This window comes from Patella vulgata, chromosome 6 (assembly GCF_932274485.2).
Source record: "Patella vulgata chromosome 6, xgPatVulg1.2, whole genome shotgun sequence".
In the NCBI taxonomy this organism is placed as follows: domain Eukaryota; kingdom Metazoa; phylum Mollusca; class Gastropoda; family Patellidae; genus Patella; species Patella vulgata.
The window spans coordinates 59,703,491-59,724,713 of record NC_065884.2 but is presented as its reverse complement, the minus strand read 5'-3'; the positions used below and the strand labels follow the sequence as shown (position 1 = coordinate 59,724,713).

The window sequence follows — 21,223 nt, the reverse complement described above, 5'->3', positions numbered from 1 at the left end:
ATCTTATATCACAAGCTGATATTACACCATCATCTGATACCACATGGCAAGCTGATACTGCCCCAACAGCCTATACATCACAAGCTGATATTACATTACAAGATGATACTGCACAACATACTGATACTATATCACAAGTTGATACTACATCAGCACATGCTGATATTATATCACCAGCTGATGTTACTTCAACAGTTGATATTACATTACCTAATGATATTACATCACAACCTGATATTATGTCACAACCTGATATAACGTCACAAGCTGATACTGTATCACAAGCTGGTATGACACCACCATCTGATACCACATTTGAGGTTACATCGCCAGTTGATATTACATCACAATTCGGTGCTACATACCCAGCTGATATAACACCACCAGCTGATATTACATCACCAACTGATATTACATCACCAGTTGATACTACACCGAAGGCTAATATTACATCACCAGCTGATGTTAGATCACATGCTGATATTACATTACCAACTGATACCACACCACTAGCTGATATTTCATCAACAGTTGATACTACTCACCAAGGTGATAGTACACCAGCGATTAGTACTACACCCCAAACTGATGTTATATCACAAGCTGATAATACACCATCATCTGATACCACGTGGCAAGCTGATACTGCTCCAACAGCTTATACATCACCCGCTGATATTACATTACAAGATGATACTACACCACATGCTGATACTACATCACCAGTTGATACTACATCACCAGTGGATACTACATCGCCATCTAATATGACATCTCCAGCAGATACTACATCACCGGTTGCTATTACATTAATACCCGATATTACATCACAAACTGCGATTACACCAGCAGCTGATATTATATCACAAGTCGGTACTACACATCCAACTGACATAACAAAACAAGCTGATATTACACCACCATCTGATACCACATGGCAAGCTGATACAGCATCACCAGCTGATACTGCTCCACCAGCTGATATTACACCACAACGTAATATTACATTACATTCTGATACTACACCACATTCTGATACTGTATCACAAGCTGATATTACACCACCATCTAATACCATATCTGAGGTTACATCGCCAGTTGATATTACACCACAAGTAGGTGTTACTACACCAGCGATTAGTACTACACCACAAACTGATGCTACATCACCAGTTGATACCACATCAAAAACTGATATCACATTACCAGCAATTAGTACATCACAAATTGATATTACACCACCAGCTGACACTACATCATCAGCTGATACCACATCACCAGCTGATATTACTTTACCAGTTGATATTACACCACCAGCTGATATTATTTCACGGGGTGATATTACATCACAGGCTGATATTACATCACAGACTAATATTACACCAGCAGATATTATATCATTAGTTGATACCACATCACTACCTGATATTACATCACAGACTGATATTTCATCACCGTCTGATATTACATCACCCGTTGATTCTACTCCACAAGCTGATATTACATCAACTGATGATACCAGAGAACAAATTGATATTACATCACCAGCTGATACCGCATCACAATCTGACATTACACCCCAAGTTGATATTACATCACCAGTTGATATTATGTCAGCAGTTGACCGTATATCACCAATTGATACTACACCACCAGCTGATATTACATTACCACCCGATATTACATCACCAGTTGACAGTACACCACAAGTTCATACCGCGTCACAAACTAAAATTACACCACATGCTGATATTACACCACCATTTGATGCCACATCACCAACTGATATTACATTACCAGCTGATATAACATCACAAACTGATATTACATCACAAGCTGATATCACACCGCATGTTGATATTACATCACAAGCTGATATTACATCACCAGTTGATAATCCATCAACAGTTGACAGTACACCACAAGTTGATGCCACATCACAAATCGATATTACCCCACAAGCTAATATTACATTACCACATGATATTACATCACAAACTGATATCACATTACAATCTAATGTTACATCACAAACTGATTTTATACCACATGCTGATATTACATCACAAGGCGATATTACATTACAAGCTGATATTACATCACAAGGCGATATTACATTACAAGCTGATATTACAGCACAAACTGATATTCCATTACCATTTCCTGATATCACAATCCCAGTTGATACCACATCAGTACTTGATACTACATCACAAGTTGATGCATCATCAGTTGATACCACAACACCAGCCGATATTACATCACCAGTTGATACCACACCAGTACCTAATATTACATCACCAGTCGATATTACATCACCATCAGATGTTACATCACCATCACCAGTTGGAACTACACCACGAGCTGATAGTACATTACCACCGAATATTACATCAACAGATTCCTCATCACAAACTGATTTTACGTTACTGGCTGATATTACATCACCAGTTGATATTACTTCACCAGTTGATACTATTTCACCAGTTAAAATTACATCATCTGTTGATACTACATCAAGACCTCATACGACAGTGCAAGCTGATATTACGTCAGCAGTTGGTATCACATCATTGCCTGATATTACAACACACGTTGATACAACACCTGCAGCTGATATTACATCACAAGCTGATATTACATCACCAGTTGATACTACATCAGCGACAGATATTACATCACCGTCTGATATTACATTACCATCTGATACTACATCACCAGTTGATACTACAACACATGCTGATTTTACATCACGAGATGATACTACATCACAAGCTGATATTACACCTTATGTCGATATTACATCAGAAGCTGATATTACATCATCAGTTTATACTATAACACCAGCTGATATTACAATACAGCCCGGTATTGATATTACATCACCAGTTGATACTATATCACAAGTTGGTGCTACATCACAAACTGATATTACATCAAAAGTTGATACTACGCCACTACCTGATATTACATCACCAGTTGATACTATGTCACAAGTTGATGCTACATCACAAACCGATATTACATCACCAGTTGATACTACACCACTACCTGATATTACAACACCAATTGATAGTACACCACTACCTGGTACTACACCACTACCTGATATTACATCACCCACTAATATTTCATCACCAGTTCACAGTACGTCAGAAGTTGATGCCACATCAAAAACAGATATTACGTCACAAGCTGATATTACATCACCAGTTGATATTACACAACTACCTGATATTACACAACTACCTGATATTACATCAAATGGAGATCTTATATCACAAGCTGATATTACACCATCATCTGATACCACATGGCAAGCTGATACTGCCCCAACAGCCTATACATCACAAGCTGATATTACATTACAAGATGATACTGCACAACATACTGATACTATATCACAAGTTGATACTACATCATCATCAGATATTACATCAGCACATGCTGATATTATATCACCAGCTGATGTTACTTCAACAGTTGATATTACATTACCTAATGATATTACATCACAACCTGATATTATGTCACAACCTGATATTACGTCACAAACTGATACTGTATCACAAGCTGATATGACACCACCATCTGATACCACATTTGAGGTTACATCGCCAGTTGATATTACATCACAAGTCGGTGGTACATACCCAGCTGATATAACACCACCAGCTGATATTACATCACCAACTGATATTACATCACCAGTTGATACTACACCGAAGGCTAATATTACATCACCAGCTGATGTTAGATCACAAGCTGATATTACATTACCAACTGATACCACACCACTAGCTGATATTTCATCAACAGTTGATACTACTCACCAAGGTGATAGTACACCAGCGATTAGTACTACACCCCAAACTGATGTTATATCACAAGCTGATAATACATCATCATCTGATACCACGTGGCAAGCTGATACTGCTCCAACAGCTTATACATCACACGCTGATATTACATTACAAGATGATACTACACCACATGCTGATACTACATCACCAGTTGATACTACATCACCAGTGGATACTACATCGCCATCTAATATGACATCTCTAGCAGATACTACATCACCGGTTGCTATTACATTAATACCTGATATTACATCACAAACTGCGATTACACCAGCAGCTGATATTATATCACAAGTCGGTACTACACATCCAACTGACATAACAAAACAAGCTGATATTACACCCCCATCTGATACGACATGGCAAGCTGATACTGCTCCACAAGCTGATATTACATCACACCCTGATATTACATTAAAATCTGATACTACACGGCATGCTGACATTGTATCACCAGCTGATATTACATCACCAATTGATATTACACCACTACCTGATATCACATTACCCGGTGATATTACATCACAAGCTGATATTCCGTCACAAACTGATATTACATTACAATATGATACTACACCACATGCTGATATTACATCACCATCTGATGTTACGTTACCAGTTGATATTACACCACTACCTGATATTACGTTACCTGATGATATTACATTACAAGCTGATATTACGTCACAATCCGATACTATATCACAAGCTGAAATTACACCATCTGATACCACATCCGAGGTTACATCGCCAGTTGATATTACATCACAGGTCGGTGTTACGCACCTAGCTGATATAACACCACCAACTAATACTACACTACAAGCTGATATTACACCAAAAGACGATGTTACATTACCAATTCGTATTACTCCACAAGCTGTTACTACATCACAAACTAAGATCACATTACCAGATAATATCCCATTACAAACTGATGTCATATTACCATCTGACACGTCATCACAAGCTGATATTACATCACCTGATGATACAACATCAATAGTTGATATTAACTCACCAGCTGATGCTACATCACAAGTTGGCATTACATCAACAGATGATACTACATCACAAGCTGATATTGCATCACAAACTGATATTACATTACAGGCTGATATTACATCATACGATGCTGTTACATCACAAGTTGATATAACACATATTACACATCATGTTGATATTACAGCACAAGCTGATACTACATCACCAATTGATAATACACCACATCCCGATACTACATCACTATGGGACATTACACCAATAGTTGACAGTGCACCACAAGTTGATTCCATATCACAAGCCTACATTACACCTGAAGCTGACATTACTTCACAAGCTGATGCTACATCACTATCTTATATTACACCTGATGTTGATACTACACCACAAGCTGATACTACAGTACAAGCTGATATTACATCACCAGTTGACAGTGCACCAAAAATTGATTCCCCATCACACGCTGATATTATATCACTAGCTGATACCACATCACACACTGGAACTACACCCCTAGCTGATAATACACCGCACATTTATACTACACCAGAAGCTGGTATGACACGACATGTTGATATTACATTTAAGGATGATATTACATCACAAATTGATACTACACCACAAGCTGATATTACACCACAAGCTTATACTACACCAGAAGCTGGTATTACATCACAAGCTGATATTGCAGGACCATCTGATACCACACCATACACAGATACAACCTCACCAGCTGATACTACACAACATGCTGATACTACATCACAGGCTGATATTATATTACAAGCTGATATTACATTACTAGCTGATATTACACCACTAGCTGATATTACATCACAAGCCGGTACTGATAGTACATCCGTAGCTGATATTACATCACAAGGTGATATTACACCTCATGTTGATATTAGGTCACAAGCTGATATTACATCACAAGCAGGTACTACCCCAGCAGCTGATATTGCATCACAGGCTCATATTACCTCACAACCTGATACAACACCACTGACTGATATTACACCACAGGCTGATACTACACAACAAACTGATACTACATTACCAGCTGATATTACATCACTTGCTGATAGTACATCACATGCCGGTACTACACCTCCAGCTGATATTACTCCACAAGCGTATGCTACACCAGAGGCTGGTACTACACCTGATATTGATATTACATTTAAGGCTGATATTACATCACAAACTGATACTACATCACCTTCTGATACTACATTACCAGCTGATACAACATCACCAGCTGACACAACATCACCAACTGATACTACACAACAAGCTGATACTACACAACAAGCTGATGTTACATCACAGGCTGGTAATACATTACCAGCGGACATTACCCTACCAGCTGACACTATAACACCAGCTGACACTACGCCACCAGCTGACACTACACCGGGAGCTGATATTACATCACTAACTGATATTACATCACACGCCAGTACTACACCTCCATTGGATATTACATTACCAACTGACACTACACCGGCAGCTGATATTACATCAGTAGCTGATATTACATTAGTAGCTGATATTACATCACAAAGCGGTACTACATCTTCAGCCGATATTACATCACAAGCTTATACTACACAAGCAGCTGATACTACATCAAAAGCTGATATCACATCTCGTGTTGATATTACTTCACAAGCTGATATTACATCACAAACTGATACTAAACCACCAGCTGATATTACACCACCATCTGATACTACACCACGAACTAATACTACATCACAGGCTGATATTATATCACAGGATGGTATTACATTACCAGTTGACATTACATCACTTGCTGATAATACACCACAATCCGGTACTACACCTGCAACTGATAGTATACCACAAGCTTATACTACACCAGAACCTGATATTACACCTCATGTTAATATTACATTTACGGCTGATATTACATCACAAACTGATACTACACCACCCGCTGATATTACATCACAAACTGATTCTACACCACCCGCTGATATTGCACCGCCATCTGATACTACATTGCCAGCTGTTACAACATCACAAGCTTATACTACACAAGCAGCTGATACTACACAACAAGCTGATATTACATCACTAGCTGATATTACATCACTAGCTGATATTACATCACTTGCTGATATTACAACACACGCCGGTTCTACAGCTCCAACTGATATTACATCACACGCTTATACTACACCAGCAGCTGATACTACATCACAAGCTGATATTACACCCCATGCCGATATTACGTCACAAGCTGATATTACATCACAAACTGATACTAAACCACCAGCTGATATTAGACCACCATCTGATACCACATCACCAGCTGACACTATACCACTAGCTGATATTACATCACCGGTTGATATTACACCACCAGCTGGTATTACGTCAGCATCTGATACCACATCACACACTGTTACTACACCACAGACTAAAGCTGATAGTACACCACAAGCTAATATTATATCAGAGGCTAACATTACATTACCAGCTGACACTACACAACCAGCTGATATTACATCAATAGCTGATATTACATCACACGCCAGTACTACACCTCCAGCGGATATTGCATCACAAGCTTATACTACACAAGGAGCTGATACTATATCAGAAGCTGATGTTACACCTCATGTTGATATTACATCACAAGATGATATTACATCACAAACTGGCTCTACAGCAACAGCGGATATTACACCAACATCTGATACTACACAACAAGTTGATATTATATCACAAGCTGATATTATATCACAAGTTGATATTACATTACCAGCTAACATCACACCACCAGCTGATATTACATCACTTGCTGACATTACATCACAAGCCGGTACTAAATCTCCAGCTGATATTACACCAGATGCTGGTACCACACCTCATGCTGATATTACATTTAAGGCAGGTATTACATCACAGACTGATACTACACCACAAGCTGATATTACACCACCTTCTGATACTACATTACCAGCTGATACAACATTACAATCTGATACTTCTCAACAAGCTAATATTATATTACCAGCTGATATTACCCCATCAGTGGATATTACATCACAAGCTGATATTACATTACCAGCTAGCAAAACAACACCCGCTGATATTACATCACAAGCCGGTACTACAGTTCCAGCTGATAATACATCACAAGCTTATACTATATCAGCAGCTGCTACTACATCACAATCTGATATTACACCTCATGATGATATTATATTTAAGGCTGATATTAGAACACTAGCTGATATTACAACACCTTCTGATACCACATCGCACACAGATACAACATCACCAGCTGATACTACACAACACGCTGATACCACAAAACAAGCTGATACAACATTACCAGCTGATATCACATCGCCAGATGACACTACACCACAAGCTGAAACTATACCACCATCTGATATTACACCACCATCTGATACCACATCACCAGCTGACACTACACCACAAGTTGATATTACATCACCGGTTGTTATTACACCACCAGCTGATATTACATCAACAGCTGATATTACATCAACAGCTGATATTACATCAACAGCTGATATTACATCAACAGCTGATATTACATCAACAGCTGATATTACATCACCATCTGATATTACATCACAAGATACACCGTTATATATAAAGTCATCACCTGATACAACAACAACTTCTGATTCAACCACATCATCTGATACAGCCAGAACTTCTGTTATAACAGACGCAACCACAACATCTGATATAACGGATACAACATCATTTGATATAACAGATACACGTACGCAGTCACCATCAAATAAAACGCATCCGTTTGATGAAACGACATTCCATACAGCTGCCTCGTCAGCACCAACTGATAGCAGAACAGTAGCTTTTGATAAACCCCAGTCATATGATGAAACAACATCATCGTCTCTTACAAGGACATCTGATACGACATTATCTGAGACACCGATGTCGGATAGAAAACCATCTGATAAAACAACACCATTTGACATAAAACCACCATCGGATACTGTAGAAGAATATGTTACACCAATATCATCTGGTATTAATATCACAGTATCTGATGCAACGACATCATATGATACAAAAGCCTCATCAGCTACAACGACATCTTCTGGTGCAATAATGTTATCTGATACAACGACATCTTCCAATATAATGACGCCATCTGATACATCGTCACCATATGACGTAAATACATCAAAAGACATAACAATATTATCTGATGTATCAACTGATGCAGCAGTATCATCTGATGCAAAGACGTCATCTGATGTAAAGACGTCATCTGATACAACGACATTACCCGGTACTACCACACGATATGATGCAGCAACATCATCTGATGCAACGGCGTCATCTGGTGGCACGACATCATCTGATGTAACGGCGTCATCTGGTGGCACGACGTCATCTGATGGCACGACGTCATCTGGTGGCACGACGTCATCTTATGCAAGGACATCATCTGACATAACATTATCTGACGTAACAACATATTCTGATGTAACGACACCAACTGATGCAGTAACACCATCTGATACAACGACATCAACTGAAACAACGACATCATCTGATGCAAGGGAGTCATCTGATACAACCATATCATCTGACGTAACGACGTCCACTGATACAATGAAATTATCTGGCGTAACGACTGCATCTGACGTAACTTCATCTGACACAAAGACTGCATCTGGTGCAACGACGTCATCTGACGCAATGACATCATCTGATGCAACTACATCATCTGACACAACGACATCATATGACGTAACGACATCATATGACGTAACAACATCATATGACGTAACATCATCTGACATAACGACATTAACAGATGCAACAACATCATCTGATACAACGACGTCAACTGACACAAAAACGTCATCTGGCGCAACGACGTCCACTGGCGCCACGACGTCATTTGATAAAACGACATCATCTGATGCAACAACATCTTCTGAAACAACGACAGCATCTGACGTAACGACATTTTCTGAAGTAAAGACATCAACTGATGTAACAACACCCTCTGATACAACTGCATCATCTGATATCACGAAATTATTTGATACAACGACGTCATCTGGTGCAACGGCGTCATTTGAATTAACGACAGCATCTGACGTAACATCATCTGATACAGAGACGCCATCTGACACAAAGACTGCATCTGACATAGCGACATCATATGACGTAACATCATCTGACGTAACGAAATTAACTGATACAACAACAACATCTGCTACAACGACATCAAATGACACAAAGACGTCATATGGCACAACGACGTCCCATGGCGTCACGACGTCATCTGATGCAACAACATCTTCTAATACAACGACAGCATCTGATGTAACGACAACATCTGACGTAACGACATCTTCTGAAGTAAAGGCATCAACTGCTGCAACAACACCATCTGATACATCGACAATATCAGAATCATCGGATATAAAGAAATTATTTGATACAACGATGTCATCTGGTGCAACGGTGTCATCTGATGCAAAGACGTCATCTGGCACAACGACGTCCCATGGCGTCACGACGTCTTCTGATGCAACAACATCTTCTAATACAACGACAGCATCTGACGTAACGACAACATCTGATGTAACAACAGCATCTGACGCAACGACATCTTCTGAAGTAAAGGCATCAACTGCTGCAGCAACACCACCTGATACAACGACAATAACTGATACAACAGAATCATCTGATATAAAGAAATTATTTGATACAACGATGGCATCTGGTGCAACGGCGTCATCTGATGCAACGACATCATCTGATGTAACTACTTCATCTGACGTAACTACATCTTCTGATACAAAAACAACATTAGATAAAACTATGTCATCTGGTTCAACGTCATCATCTGATTCAACGTCATCATCTGATGCAACAACCACACTGTCTGGTTTAACAGAAACCTCAACCTCCCTTGACCTCGGGGTAAGCAGTCATGTGGATTCGTTCATTGCTGTGTCTCAGAAGCGTACAAATTATGATCCATTGTTATCTGAAATCACTGCAAGTACTGATCATTCAACTCTGTCTGATACCATTTTTGAAGCCTCATCTTATGCATCTACCGACATGTCAAGTTCTGCTACTGAACCCGATTCTGTAGTTACGGAAATTCCTATGACAAGTCTATCAACAACAACTAGTGATTTATTCTTTACTGATCCCGAAAGTCAGACGCAATTAGGTGAAAGCTCGACATACTCGGAAGATGAGAGAATTACCAAAGCAACTTCTGTCAAGTTGCCACCAACAAGCTCTATTCCAATTGATAGACACGCAAGTAGTACGAAAATACCCTTTTCCCCAGTAGATATTTCTAATCCCACTTCTGACCCCCCTTTCCTTGCCGAAGCGGACTATTCATTTCTACAAACGACAGATATCAGAATAGAATCGCAAATGAAAAAGACGAGTAACATATCTGATGATACGATGGCAAGTGTTACTGGAAACGAAACATCTCCAAAACCCTTTACAGAGGACAGAATTCTAAACGAAACGCAAATTAAAGAGGGGACTGTTGACAAACGCGTCACCCCCATAGATATTAAAGATTCCCTCAAAGACATCGCATCTATCTCAACTACTCCCGTAACGTCATCATCGGTTAAACTAGTTGATACAATATTAGATGAAACAACGGTAGTGGAATCAACGAATTCCGTAATAATAGCTTTCACGAATGAAAAAATCATACATGAGACAATTACAACTGCTGATACGAAAATACCCATAGAAACATCAACTGTCTTCGACGAAAAACCGTCAATGATATCTATATCACCGAGTGTGACATCAAGCCCGGATGAACTAAAATCTACATTATTCAGTGAAACGTCAACCCCAGATGAAACAACGGCTACGCTGGACGAAATATTAATCCCGGATCCAACCGCCATCCCGAATGAAAATACTACTTCGTTTGATTCTCCAGCTACACTTGGTCTGAGTAAAGCAACAATCTCCGATGTAACAAAACCTACGCTTGGTAAAATAACAATTGCAGATGTAACAGGCACAACAGCCGGTGACACAGCCATGCCAGATATATCAAGCACTACACTGAGTGAAAACAAAGTACCAGATGTAAGTACTGCGCTGAGTCAAACAACAATCTCATCTGTAAAGAGCACTGAGCCGCGTGAAGCAACAAAACCAGATGCAATAAGCTCTACACTGAGTGAAACCGCTGAAGAAAGTACTGCACTGAGTAAAACAACAATCTCAACAGTAAAGAGTACTAAGCTGCGTGAAGCAACAAAATCAGATGTAACAAGCTCTACACTGAGTGATACCGAGGAAGCAAACACTGCGCTGGGTGAAACAACAATCCCAGGTGTAACAAGCACTACGTTGAGTGAAACAACAATCTCAGATGTAACAAAAACTATGCTTGGTAAAATAACAACCTCAGATGTGACAAGCACTACACCGGATGAAACATCAATCTCAGATGAATTTGTATCATCTACAGATACTGGTATATCTAGAGATACTGGCACATTTACATCTACAGATAAAACCACATCTACAGATGAACCAACATCTACAAATGAATCAACGTCTACAGATACAACAACATCTACAGATACTACAATATCTACAGATAAAACAACATCTACAGATAATACAACATCGGCATATACTACATCTACAGATGTAACATCTACAGATGCAACATCTACAGATAAAACATCTACAGATAAAACATCATATACAGATGAAACATCATATACAGACGAAACATCATCACATACAAATAAAACCACATCTACAGATACCACAATATCTACGGATGAAACCACATATACGGATAATACAACATCTACCGATAAAACCACATCTGATGATAAAACAACTTCTCCAAATGCTACATCTACAGATACTGCAACATCTACAGATAAAACCACATCTCCGGATAAAACCAAGTCTACAGGTAAAACCACGTCTACAGGTAAAACCACATTTTCAGATAAAACCATATATACAGATAAAACATCAAAAGATGAAACCACATCTACATATAGTACAACGTCTACAGATGAAACAATATCTGCAGATACTACAACGTCTGTAGATATTACAACATCTACAGATATTACAACATCTACAGATGGAACATATAAAGATAAAACCACAACTGCGGATAATACAACATCTACGAATGAAACCACATCTACGAATGAAACCACATCTACGGTTGAAACCACATCTACGGATAATACAACATCTACCGATAAAACCACATCTACCGATGAAACCACATCTAAAGATAAGAGAACATCTCCAGATACAACATATCCAGATACAACATATCCAGATACTACAACATCTACAGATCAAACCAGATCTGATGATAAAACAACATCCACAGATACTATAGCATCTACAGATATTACAACATCTACAGATGGAACATATACAGATAAAACCACATCTGCGGATGGAATTGCATCTACCGATGAAACCACATTTATGGATGAAACCACAACGTCTACAGATGCACCAACATCTAAAGATACTAAAACGTTTACCCATGAAACCACAGATACTACAACATCAACGTATACTACAACATCAACAAATACTACAACATCAGCGTATACTACAACATCTACAGATGCAATCACGTATATAGATGAAACCACATCTACTGATACCGCAACGTCTACAGATGAACCAACATTTCAAGGTATTAAAACGTCTACAGATGGAAGTACAGCTAAAGATAAAACCACATCTAAAGATAAAACCACATCTAAAGATAATACAATATCTACAGATACTACCACATCGACGTATACTACAACTTCTAGAGATAAAACAACATCAATAGATGAAACGTCATATACAGATAAAACCACATCTATAGATACCACAACATTTACAGATAAAACCACATCTGATGATAAAACAACATCCACAGATACTATAGCATCTACAGATACTACAACATCTACAGATATTACAACATCTACAGATGGAACATATACAGATAAAACCACATCTGCGGATGGAATTACATCTACGGATGAAACATATACAGATAAAACCACATCTGCGGGTGGAATTACATCTACAGATGGAACATATACAGATAAAACCATATCTGGGGATAGAATTGCATCTACCGATGAATCTACATCTACGGATAAAACAACATCCATAGATGAAACGCCATATACGTTTAGAATAACATCTATAGATACCACAACATTTACAGATACTACAACATCTGAAGATACTACAACGTCTACAGATAAAACAATATCTGCAAATACTACAACGTCTATAGATGAAACAACATCTACCGATGGAACATATACAGATAAAATCAAATCTGCGGATAATACAACATCTACCGATAAAACCAAATCTACGGATAATACAACATCTACCGATAAAACCACATATGATTATAAAACAACATCTCCAAATGTTACAACATCTCCAGATATTACAACATCCATAGATACTGCAACATCTACAGATAAATCCTCATCTCCGGATAAAACCACATCTACAGGTAAAACCATATTTTCAGATAAAACCACATTTTCAGATATAACCATATATACAGATGAAACGGATGAAACCACATCTACATATAGTACTAAGTCTACAGATGAAACAATATCTGCAGATACTGCAACGTCTGTAGATGAAGCAACATCTACAAACGGAACATATACAGATAAAACCACATCTAATGATGGAATTACATCTACGAATGAAACCACATCTACACTTGAAACCACTTCTACGGATAATACAACATCTACCTATAAAACCACATCTACCGATGAAACCACATCTAAAGATAGGAGAACATCTCCAGATACTAAATCTCTAGATACTACACTAACTACAGATGAAATCACATTTTCAGATAAAACGATATTTACAGATAAAACCACATCTGATTATAAAACAACACCCATAGATACTATAGCGTCTACAAATATTACAACATCTACAGATAAAACAACATCTACAGATAACATCACATTTATAGATGAAACCACATCCACAGATGAAACCACATCCACAGATGAAACCACATCCACAGATGAAACCAAATCTTCAGATACTACAACATCTACAAATACTGCAACATCTACGTATAGTGCAACACATACAGGTGAAATCACGTCTATTGATACCACAACGTTTACAGATGCACCAAAATCTAAAGATACTAAAACGTCTACCGATGAAACCACAGATACTGCAACATCTACGTATACTACAACATCTACAGATACAACAACCACAACGTCTACAGATGTACCAAAATCTAAAGATACTGAAACGTCTACCGATGAAACCACATATACTACAACATCTACGTATACTACAACATCTACAGATACAACAACATCAACGTATACCACAACATCTACAGATGCAATCGCGTATATAGATGAAACCACAACTACTGATACCACAACTTCTACGGATGAACCAACTTTTCAAGATACAAACACGTCTACAGCTGAAGATAAAACCACATCTATATATACTACCACATCAGCGTTTACTACAACATCTACAGATAAAACAACATCAATAGATGAAACGCCATATACAGATAAAACAATATCTACAGATACTAAAACATCTACAGATAAAACCACACCTGATGATAAAACAACATCCACAGATAAAACTATATCCACAGATAAAATCACATTTACAGATGAAACCACATCTACAGATGAACAAACATCTACAGATGGACCAACGCCTACAGATACTACAACATTTATAGATAAATCAACATCTACGGATACCACAAAATCTACAAAAACAAGATCTGAAGATACTACAACGTCTACAGATAAAACAATATATGCAGATACTACAACATATGCAATTGAAACAACATCTGGAGATGAAACAACACCTGAATATAACATAACATCTGCATATACAACAGTGTCTACAGATAGAATCAAATCTAAAGATAAGACAACATCTCCAGATACTGTAACATCGCCAGATACAACCACAACTACAGATAAGACCAGATCTACAGATAAAACCACATTTACAGATACTACATCTCCAGATACTACAATACCTACAGATAAAACCACATCTAAAGATAAAACCACATCTCCAGATACTACAACATCTATAGATAAAATTACATCTGATGATAAAATAACATCCGCAGATACTATAACATATACGGATACTAAAACATCTACAGATGCTACAACATCTACAGATAAAACCACATCTGATGATAAAACATCTACAAATACCATAACGTCTACAGATACGACAACGTCTATAGATGAAACAACATCTACATATACTACAGCATCTACAGATGGAACATATACAGATAAAACCATATCTATTGATGGAATTACATCTACGGATGAAACCACATATACGGATAATACAACATCTACCGATAAAACCACTTCTGATGATAAAACAACATCTGATGATAAAACAACATCTCTAGCTACTACACCATCTCCAGATATTACAACATCTACAGATACTGCAACATCTACAGATAATACACCATCTAGCGATAAAACCACATTTACAGATGAAACAACACCTACAGATAAAACATCATCTACGGATACTACGACATCTAAATACACCACAACGTCTACAGATGAAACCACATCTAAATATGAAACCAAATTTCAAGATACTACACCATCAATAGATAAAACAACATCTACAGTAAAAACAACATCTGCAGATGAAACCACGTCTACAGATGAATCCATATCTACAGAAGAAACTACATCTACAGTTACTACAACATCTACAGATATCACATCTACAGATAAAGCCTTATCTAAAGATGAAACCACACTTACATATGAAACTCCACCCACAGATACTACAACATCTTTAGATACTACAATATCTACAGATAAAACCATATCTACAGATAAAACCATATCTACAAATAAAATCACATCTACAGATGAAATTAAATCTACAGATACTACAACGTCATTAACAGATGAAACCACATCTACAAATGAAACCACGGCATCTACTCATACAAAATCACACACTGCTGAAACTACTCGGCTAGATGAAGCACAACCTTCAGACAAAGCATTCCCAACCCTCATATCTACACCTGTAAACCAAGGCACCCCTACATTTAGTGATCAAACTACACCTTCAGACAAAACAGTAGCTACCTATGATATTATACATTTAGACGATAAAACATTTATATATGAAACAAAACCTTCTGATAAAACAATAACTACATATATGACCATATCTACAAATGAAAACACATCTCTGAGTGTAACAGATCAAGATATAACTTCAACCACAGTAACCATACCACCTACACACAAAAAGGAATCTTCAGTCACATCAACAGATAGTTTATATACCGTAGAAAAACCGCCTGTAACTGAAATGACAATTATGGATGAAACAATTTCAAACGACACAATCTTAAACAGAGGTATGACGAGACCAACAGTTCCAGCAATTACATTAAAAGATATCTTAAGGCCGTCTTCAACACAAAAACAGGACACGCCCACTTCATCAGGGGAATCTAGTGAAACAAGTAGTGAACGTATAGCAATGGGTCAATTACATACCGACACAACAACCCCACTGTGGTCTAGTTCCCCGAGATCTTCTTCAGTTGCTAAAACAAGTAGTACGGAGGCGGGTAGATCAGTATCAGATTCTCCGCGATTTTCCATCTATACTGATGTAGCAACGCGAACATCTAAAACCGAATCACCCATAGACAGTGAAACTACTCCTCGTTTAGATAGCACATACCATAAACCAACAGCATCGCCTTCAAAACAAACATTATCATACACACGCCAAACCACCCCCATCTATCCAACCCAACAGACAACAGAAACGATTCTAATAGAATCCATGGGGAAGAAAAATACTTCAGTTGTCCAGGCTGGAGATAACAGAGTGATAGCTACCTCAAGTCCAAAGATTACAGTCGGTTCAGGGGAAGATGAAACGTTTGATATAACTACACTCACAATGGAAAGCACTCTAGGCCAAACAAGTGGTGGTGTGGATGAGGAAACGTCGTCTTTTATCCCAATGGAAATGACTAGGAGTCCATCAACTGATGCCATTTTAAGTTCCGCCTACACTGTATCTTCACCTTCATCAGATAGCAAAGTAATTGATGTTGAAGCCGCCACAGGTACTGTATGGATGGGTAGCTGACCTTGTTTAGAAGAACCAGTCATCTTCCTAGTTCAAGTAGTTGGTTAGTGCTTATAGAACAACAAATAGACTGGAGAGGTAGCGATGATAAATGCATTTAGAGGTAGATGAAATATCTAGCAAGAACAAATTACATGTAGAGATAGAATTTGTAGAATATTAGTACCTTTCATTTCATTGTCATGATCTGACGTCTGAATATTATTGTTCGTTAAAGTAACACAAAAACAAGACCTACCATTCCTGAAATCGCATTAATTAGATATCAGGTCTAGTTATATGAATCTAATGCTTGTAGGGGATATAAAATGTAATAGAAATAAACAGCATCAAATTAACATCGTTCATAAAATTAATAATTATGTGTAGTTAGATTTAGATAGAGACATCTGGTAAGTAAATAGTTCTTGTATTGTAATAATCAGCATCCAGTCATAAATTCCAATCATGTTGACATGTAAATTAGACCGGAAAATCTGCTTTAAATGACGCCAGACTTGTTCCTTCGTCACGACTTGCTCCTAAGCAGAGTTGTCTTCTCTTGCAGTTCACTCTAATGCTTTATCTGAATAGGAGAATGACGCCTCAATCATTTCGTCTTATGATTAAATAGGTCAGAACGATGTGACGTAGGACCGGGTCTGACGTATTGGAGCCGGTTATCCAGTCTACATTTACATACATGTACTAACAAATCAAACCGTTTTTGTGAAACACGTTTCAGGTGGATTGAGAGTAGCTGTCAATATTATCCTAGTCTTCAATAAACTGAATCCAAACCAAAATGCAAATTTACATATGTACAAACAAGAAACAAGGGCGCTTCTAAACGCATTCAACGCGCTTTTGGCCCCGGCTTTTCTCATAATGTGTGTGTGTTGTTATGTATCTCTGTAATTGGTGAAAACGGAATAAAATTTAATATTGTGTATAGTAATGTGTACAGTGTTTTCTTTATGTTCCATTATCATTTTGCATTGAATGTTGCCTTATTACCCTAGTGCAATGTTTACCATTTATGCTTTTAGCTATAGCTTAGAATTTACAATAGCATGTTATCGTGTCCATATATACGATGTATTCCTGTCTATATATAAATATATTCGATTCTGTGACAAATAATTTATTTTATAATAAATGATGCTCACGTGTAGCTACAGTAATTTTTGATCAACCAGTTCAAATATTCAGCGTTCTGTTGTTTATTTTTTGTCATGATTTTAAAGTTTAGTAATTGAATCTATTTTCTAATTTGCATTTGCACAAATATAATTTTTAAACAGTGATTCTTATAGCTCTTGAAGAATAAAAAGCTGCAATAATTTGCAAACCTATTCTTCTGGTCTTTTTCAGGTGATACTACTGCAGCAACAGAAACCACGGGTGAGTGCACTGGGTGTTTTGGCGCAATATATCCAAGTTGGTGCTGACGTACTATAAAACATTTTATTTCATTTATTGGGTGTTATTTATCAAGTCCAATGACATTTCTCTCTGTGTACACGCGATTTAATGTTGGCAAATTTTAATGTTATAGAAATGGCTTTTATAAGGTGTTGGCTCACTAACCGGGGGGTCTGGGGATTTGAACCAGGTGTTGACTGAGAAAATTCCTTGGTATTTTCAAACCTGCTTTCCCTTATTTCTTAGTTCAAATTAACACCTGAAGTAGCTAGCAGGTTTGGTTTAAAAAATAGAGGGCTATGTATTTTGAGCTGCTAATGATAATCATGTTTGCAATCACCTTCCTTCTATTTTAGCGAGCTCTGATTTACAGACCAATATAACGACATCGGGAGCTGCGAACAAAACTTCAGAACCAGTAACAGGTAATTTTAACTTATAAATTAGTGTTTGTTAATGCCAGGTTTAGTTCGTTATAGACTAAGCAACTTTTCTGAAATTTGTAGGGATATGATTTGGTGCACATAAATCGTGGAATTTTTGCACTGACGTTCATGGATATTCAAATTCGAAAACTTTGGAAAACGGCCGTGTAATTTAAATGTTTGATTAAAATTAATGACTGGAATATTCTTACTTTTCAGATCTAATTAGTTCTGGTGATGTCCTTAGTGGTCTGTCTGAGAACACTAGCCCTGCTCCGGGCCTAACATCAACCCTTGGAAAAGGTGTGATCACAGAAAAATCTACAGCCCATTACTCTCCCGCAGGTATCATTACCGAAGACACAACTCCAACTGCCAAAACGAACATCACCGAAACGCCTACACCACCATTCATCCCAGGTGGATCTGGGGCTGATTTAACAACTCCTGGACCGGTAGTGGTATCTGGTTCTACCGACGTACCGTTTTCTGGGCCAACGGTCGAGGGATGGATTACAAGTGGAATTAGCGATATCATGTTATCATCAGTGGATCCAGTAATTCACGGTGAGAGTACAACAAGTGTTCCGCAAGTGGATGACACAAATGTCACTTTAACAGAAAGTTCAGTGACGACTAACCTCCCAGTGTCCCTTGAGTCCAGTGTTTCAACTGATTTGGACAGAGATGATTCATATACGACAAGTGGTGAGATTACAACTTTATTCCAGTCTAGTTCTTTCGCTTCCGCTGAACTTTCATCTGATTCAACTGTCTCTGAAACTGTCACGGATATAACATCGCAAGTATCAACTGATAGAGAAGCAACAACCGTCGAAAGTCTTCTAACCAAAGAAAATGTATCTGATATATTTATGACAAGCGGGGAAGCAGTCGTAGTATCTGGGTCAACTCCACTTCAAAGTGGAGAAACCATCATGACAACGCCAACAGAAACAGAAACAGAAACCGACACAGACACGAGTGACTCAACAACTGATGGGGACAGGTCGACGGATGGTGTAATGATAACAGGGGCTATAACTTTCTTGCCAACTGTATCAGATCAAACTACTTCTCTAACATCTCCTCCTGTAACAGACTTCTCGTTTGCAACTGAAAGTGGTGAATCGTTAGATTTTTCAACCTCCGTTTTCTTCTCTGGTACAACGGACCAAACTGCTGATCTAACTACTTTATCTGCAACTTCGGCCCAACCAACAAGCACAGAAACAGTCGACGGCAGCACTGATCTCG

The 21,223-nt window shown here is 37.9% G+C and overlaps 1 protein-coding gene across 1 annotated transcript in view; it reads left to right on the top strand.

The window, feature by feature from the left end:
- Positions 1 to 290: 290 nt before the first annotated feature.
- LOC126824421 (mucin-2) overlaps positions 291 to 21,223 on the top strand; it is a 29,641-nt gene continuing 8,708 nt past the window's right edge. The window contains exons 1-11 of the mRNA XM_056101761.1: positions 291 to 996; positions 2,233 to 4,157; positions 6,054 to 6,201; positions 6,541 to 7,263; positions 8,170 to 8,515; positions 9,509 to 9,978; positions 12,529 to 12,858; positions 13,813 to 13,986; positions 15,100 to 15,209; positions 15,948 to 16,062; positions 16,654 to 16,912. Of these exons, the coding sequence (XP_055957736.1) occupies positions 291 to 996; positions 2,233 to 4,157; positions 6,054 to 6,201; positions 6,541 to 7,263; positions 8,170 to 8,515; positions 9,509 to 9,978; positions 12,529 to 12,858; positions 13,813 to 13,986; positions 15,100 to 15,209; positions 15,948 to 16,062; positions 16,654 to 16,912 (5,306 nt within the window). The remainder of the gene's footprint in view (positions 997 to 2,232; positions 4,158 to 6,053; positions 6,202 to 6,540; positions 7,264 to 8,169; positions 8,516 to 9,508; positions 9,979 to 12,528; positions 12,859 to 13,812; positions 13,987 to 15,099; positions 15,210 to 15,947; positions 16,063 to 16,653; positions 16,913 to 21,223) is intronic.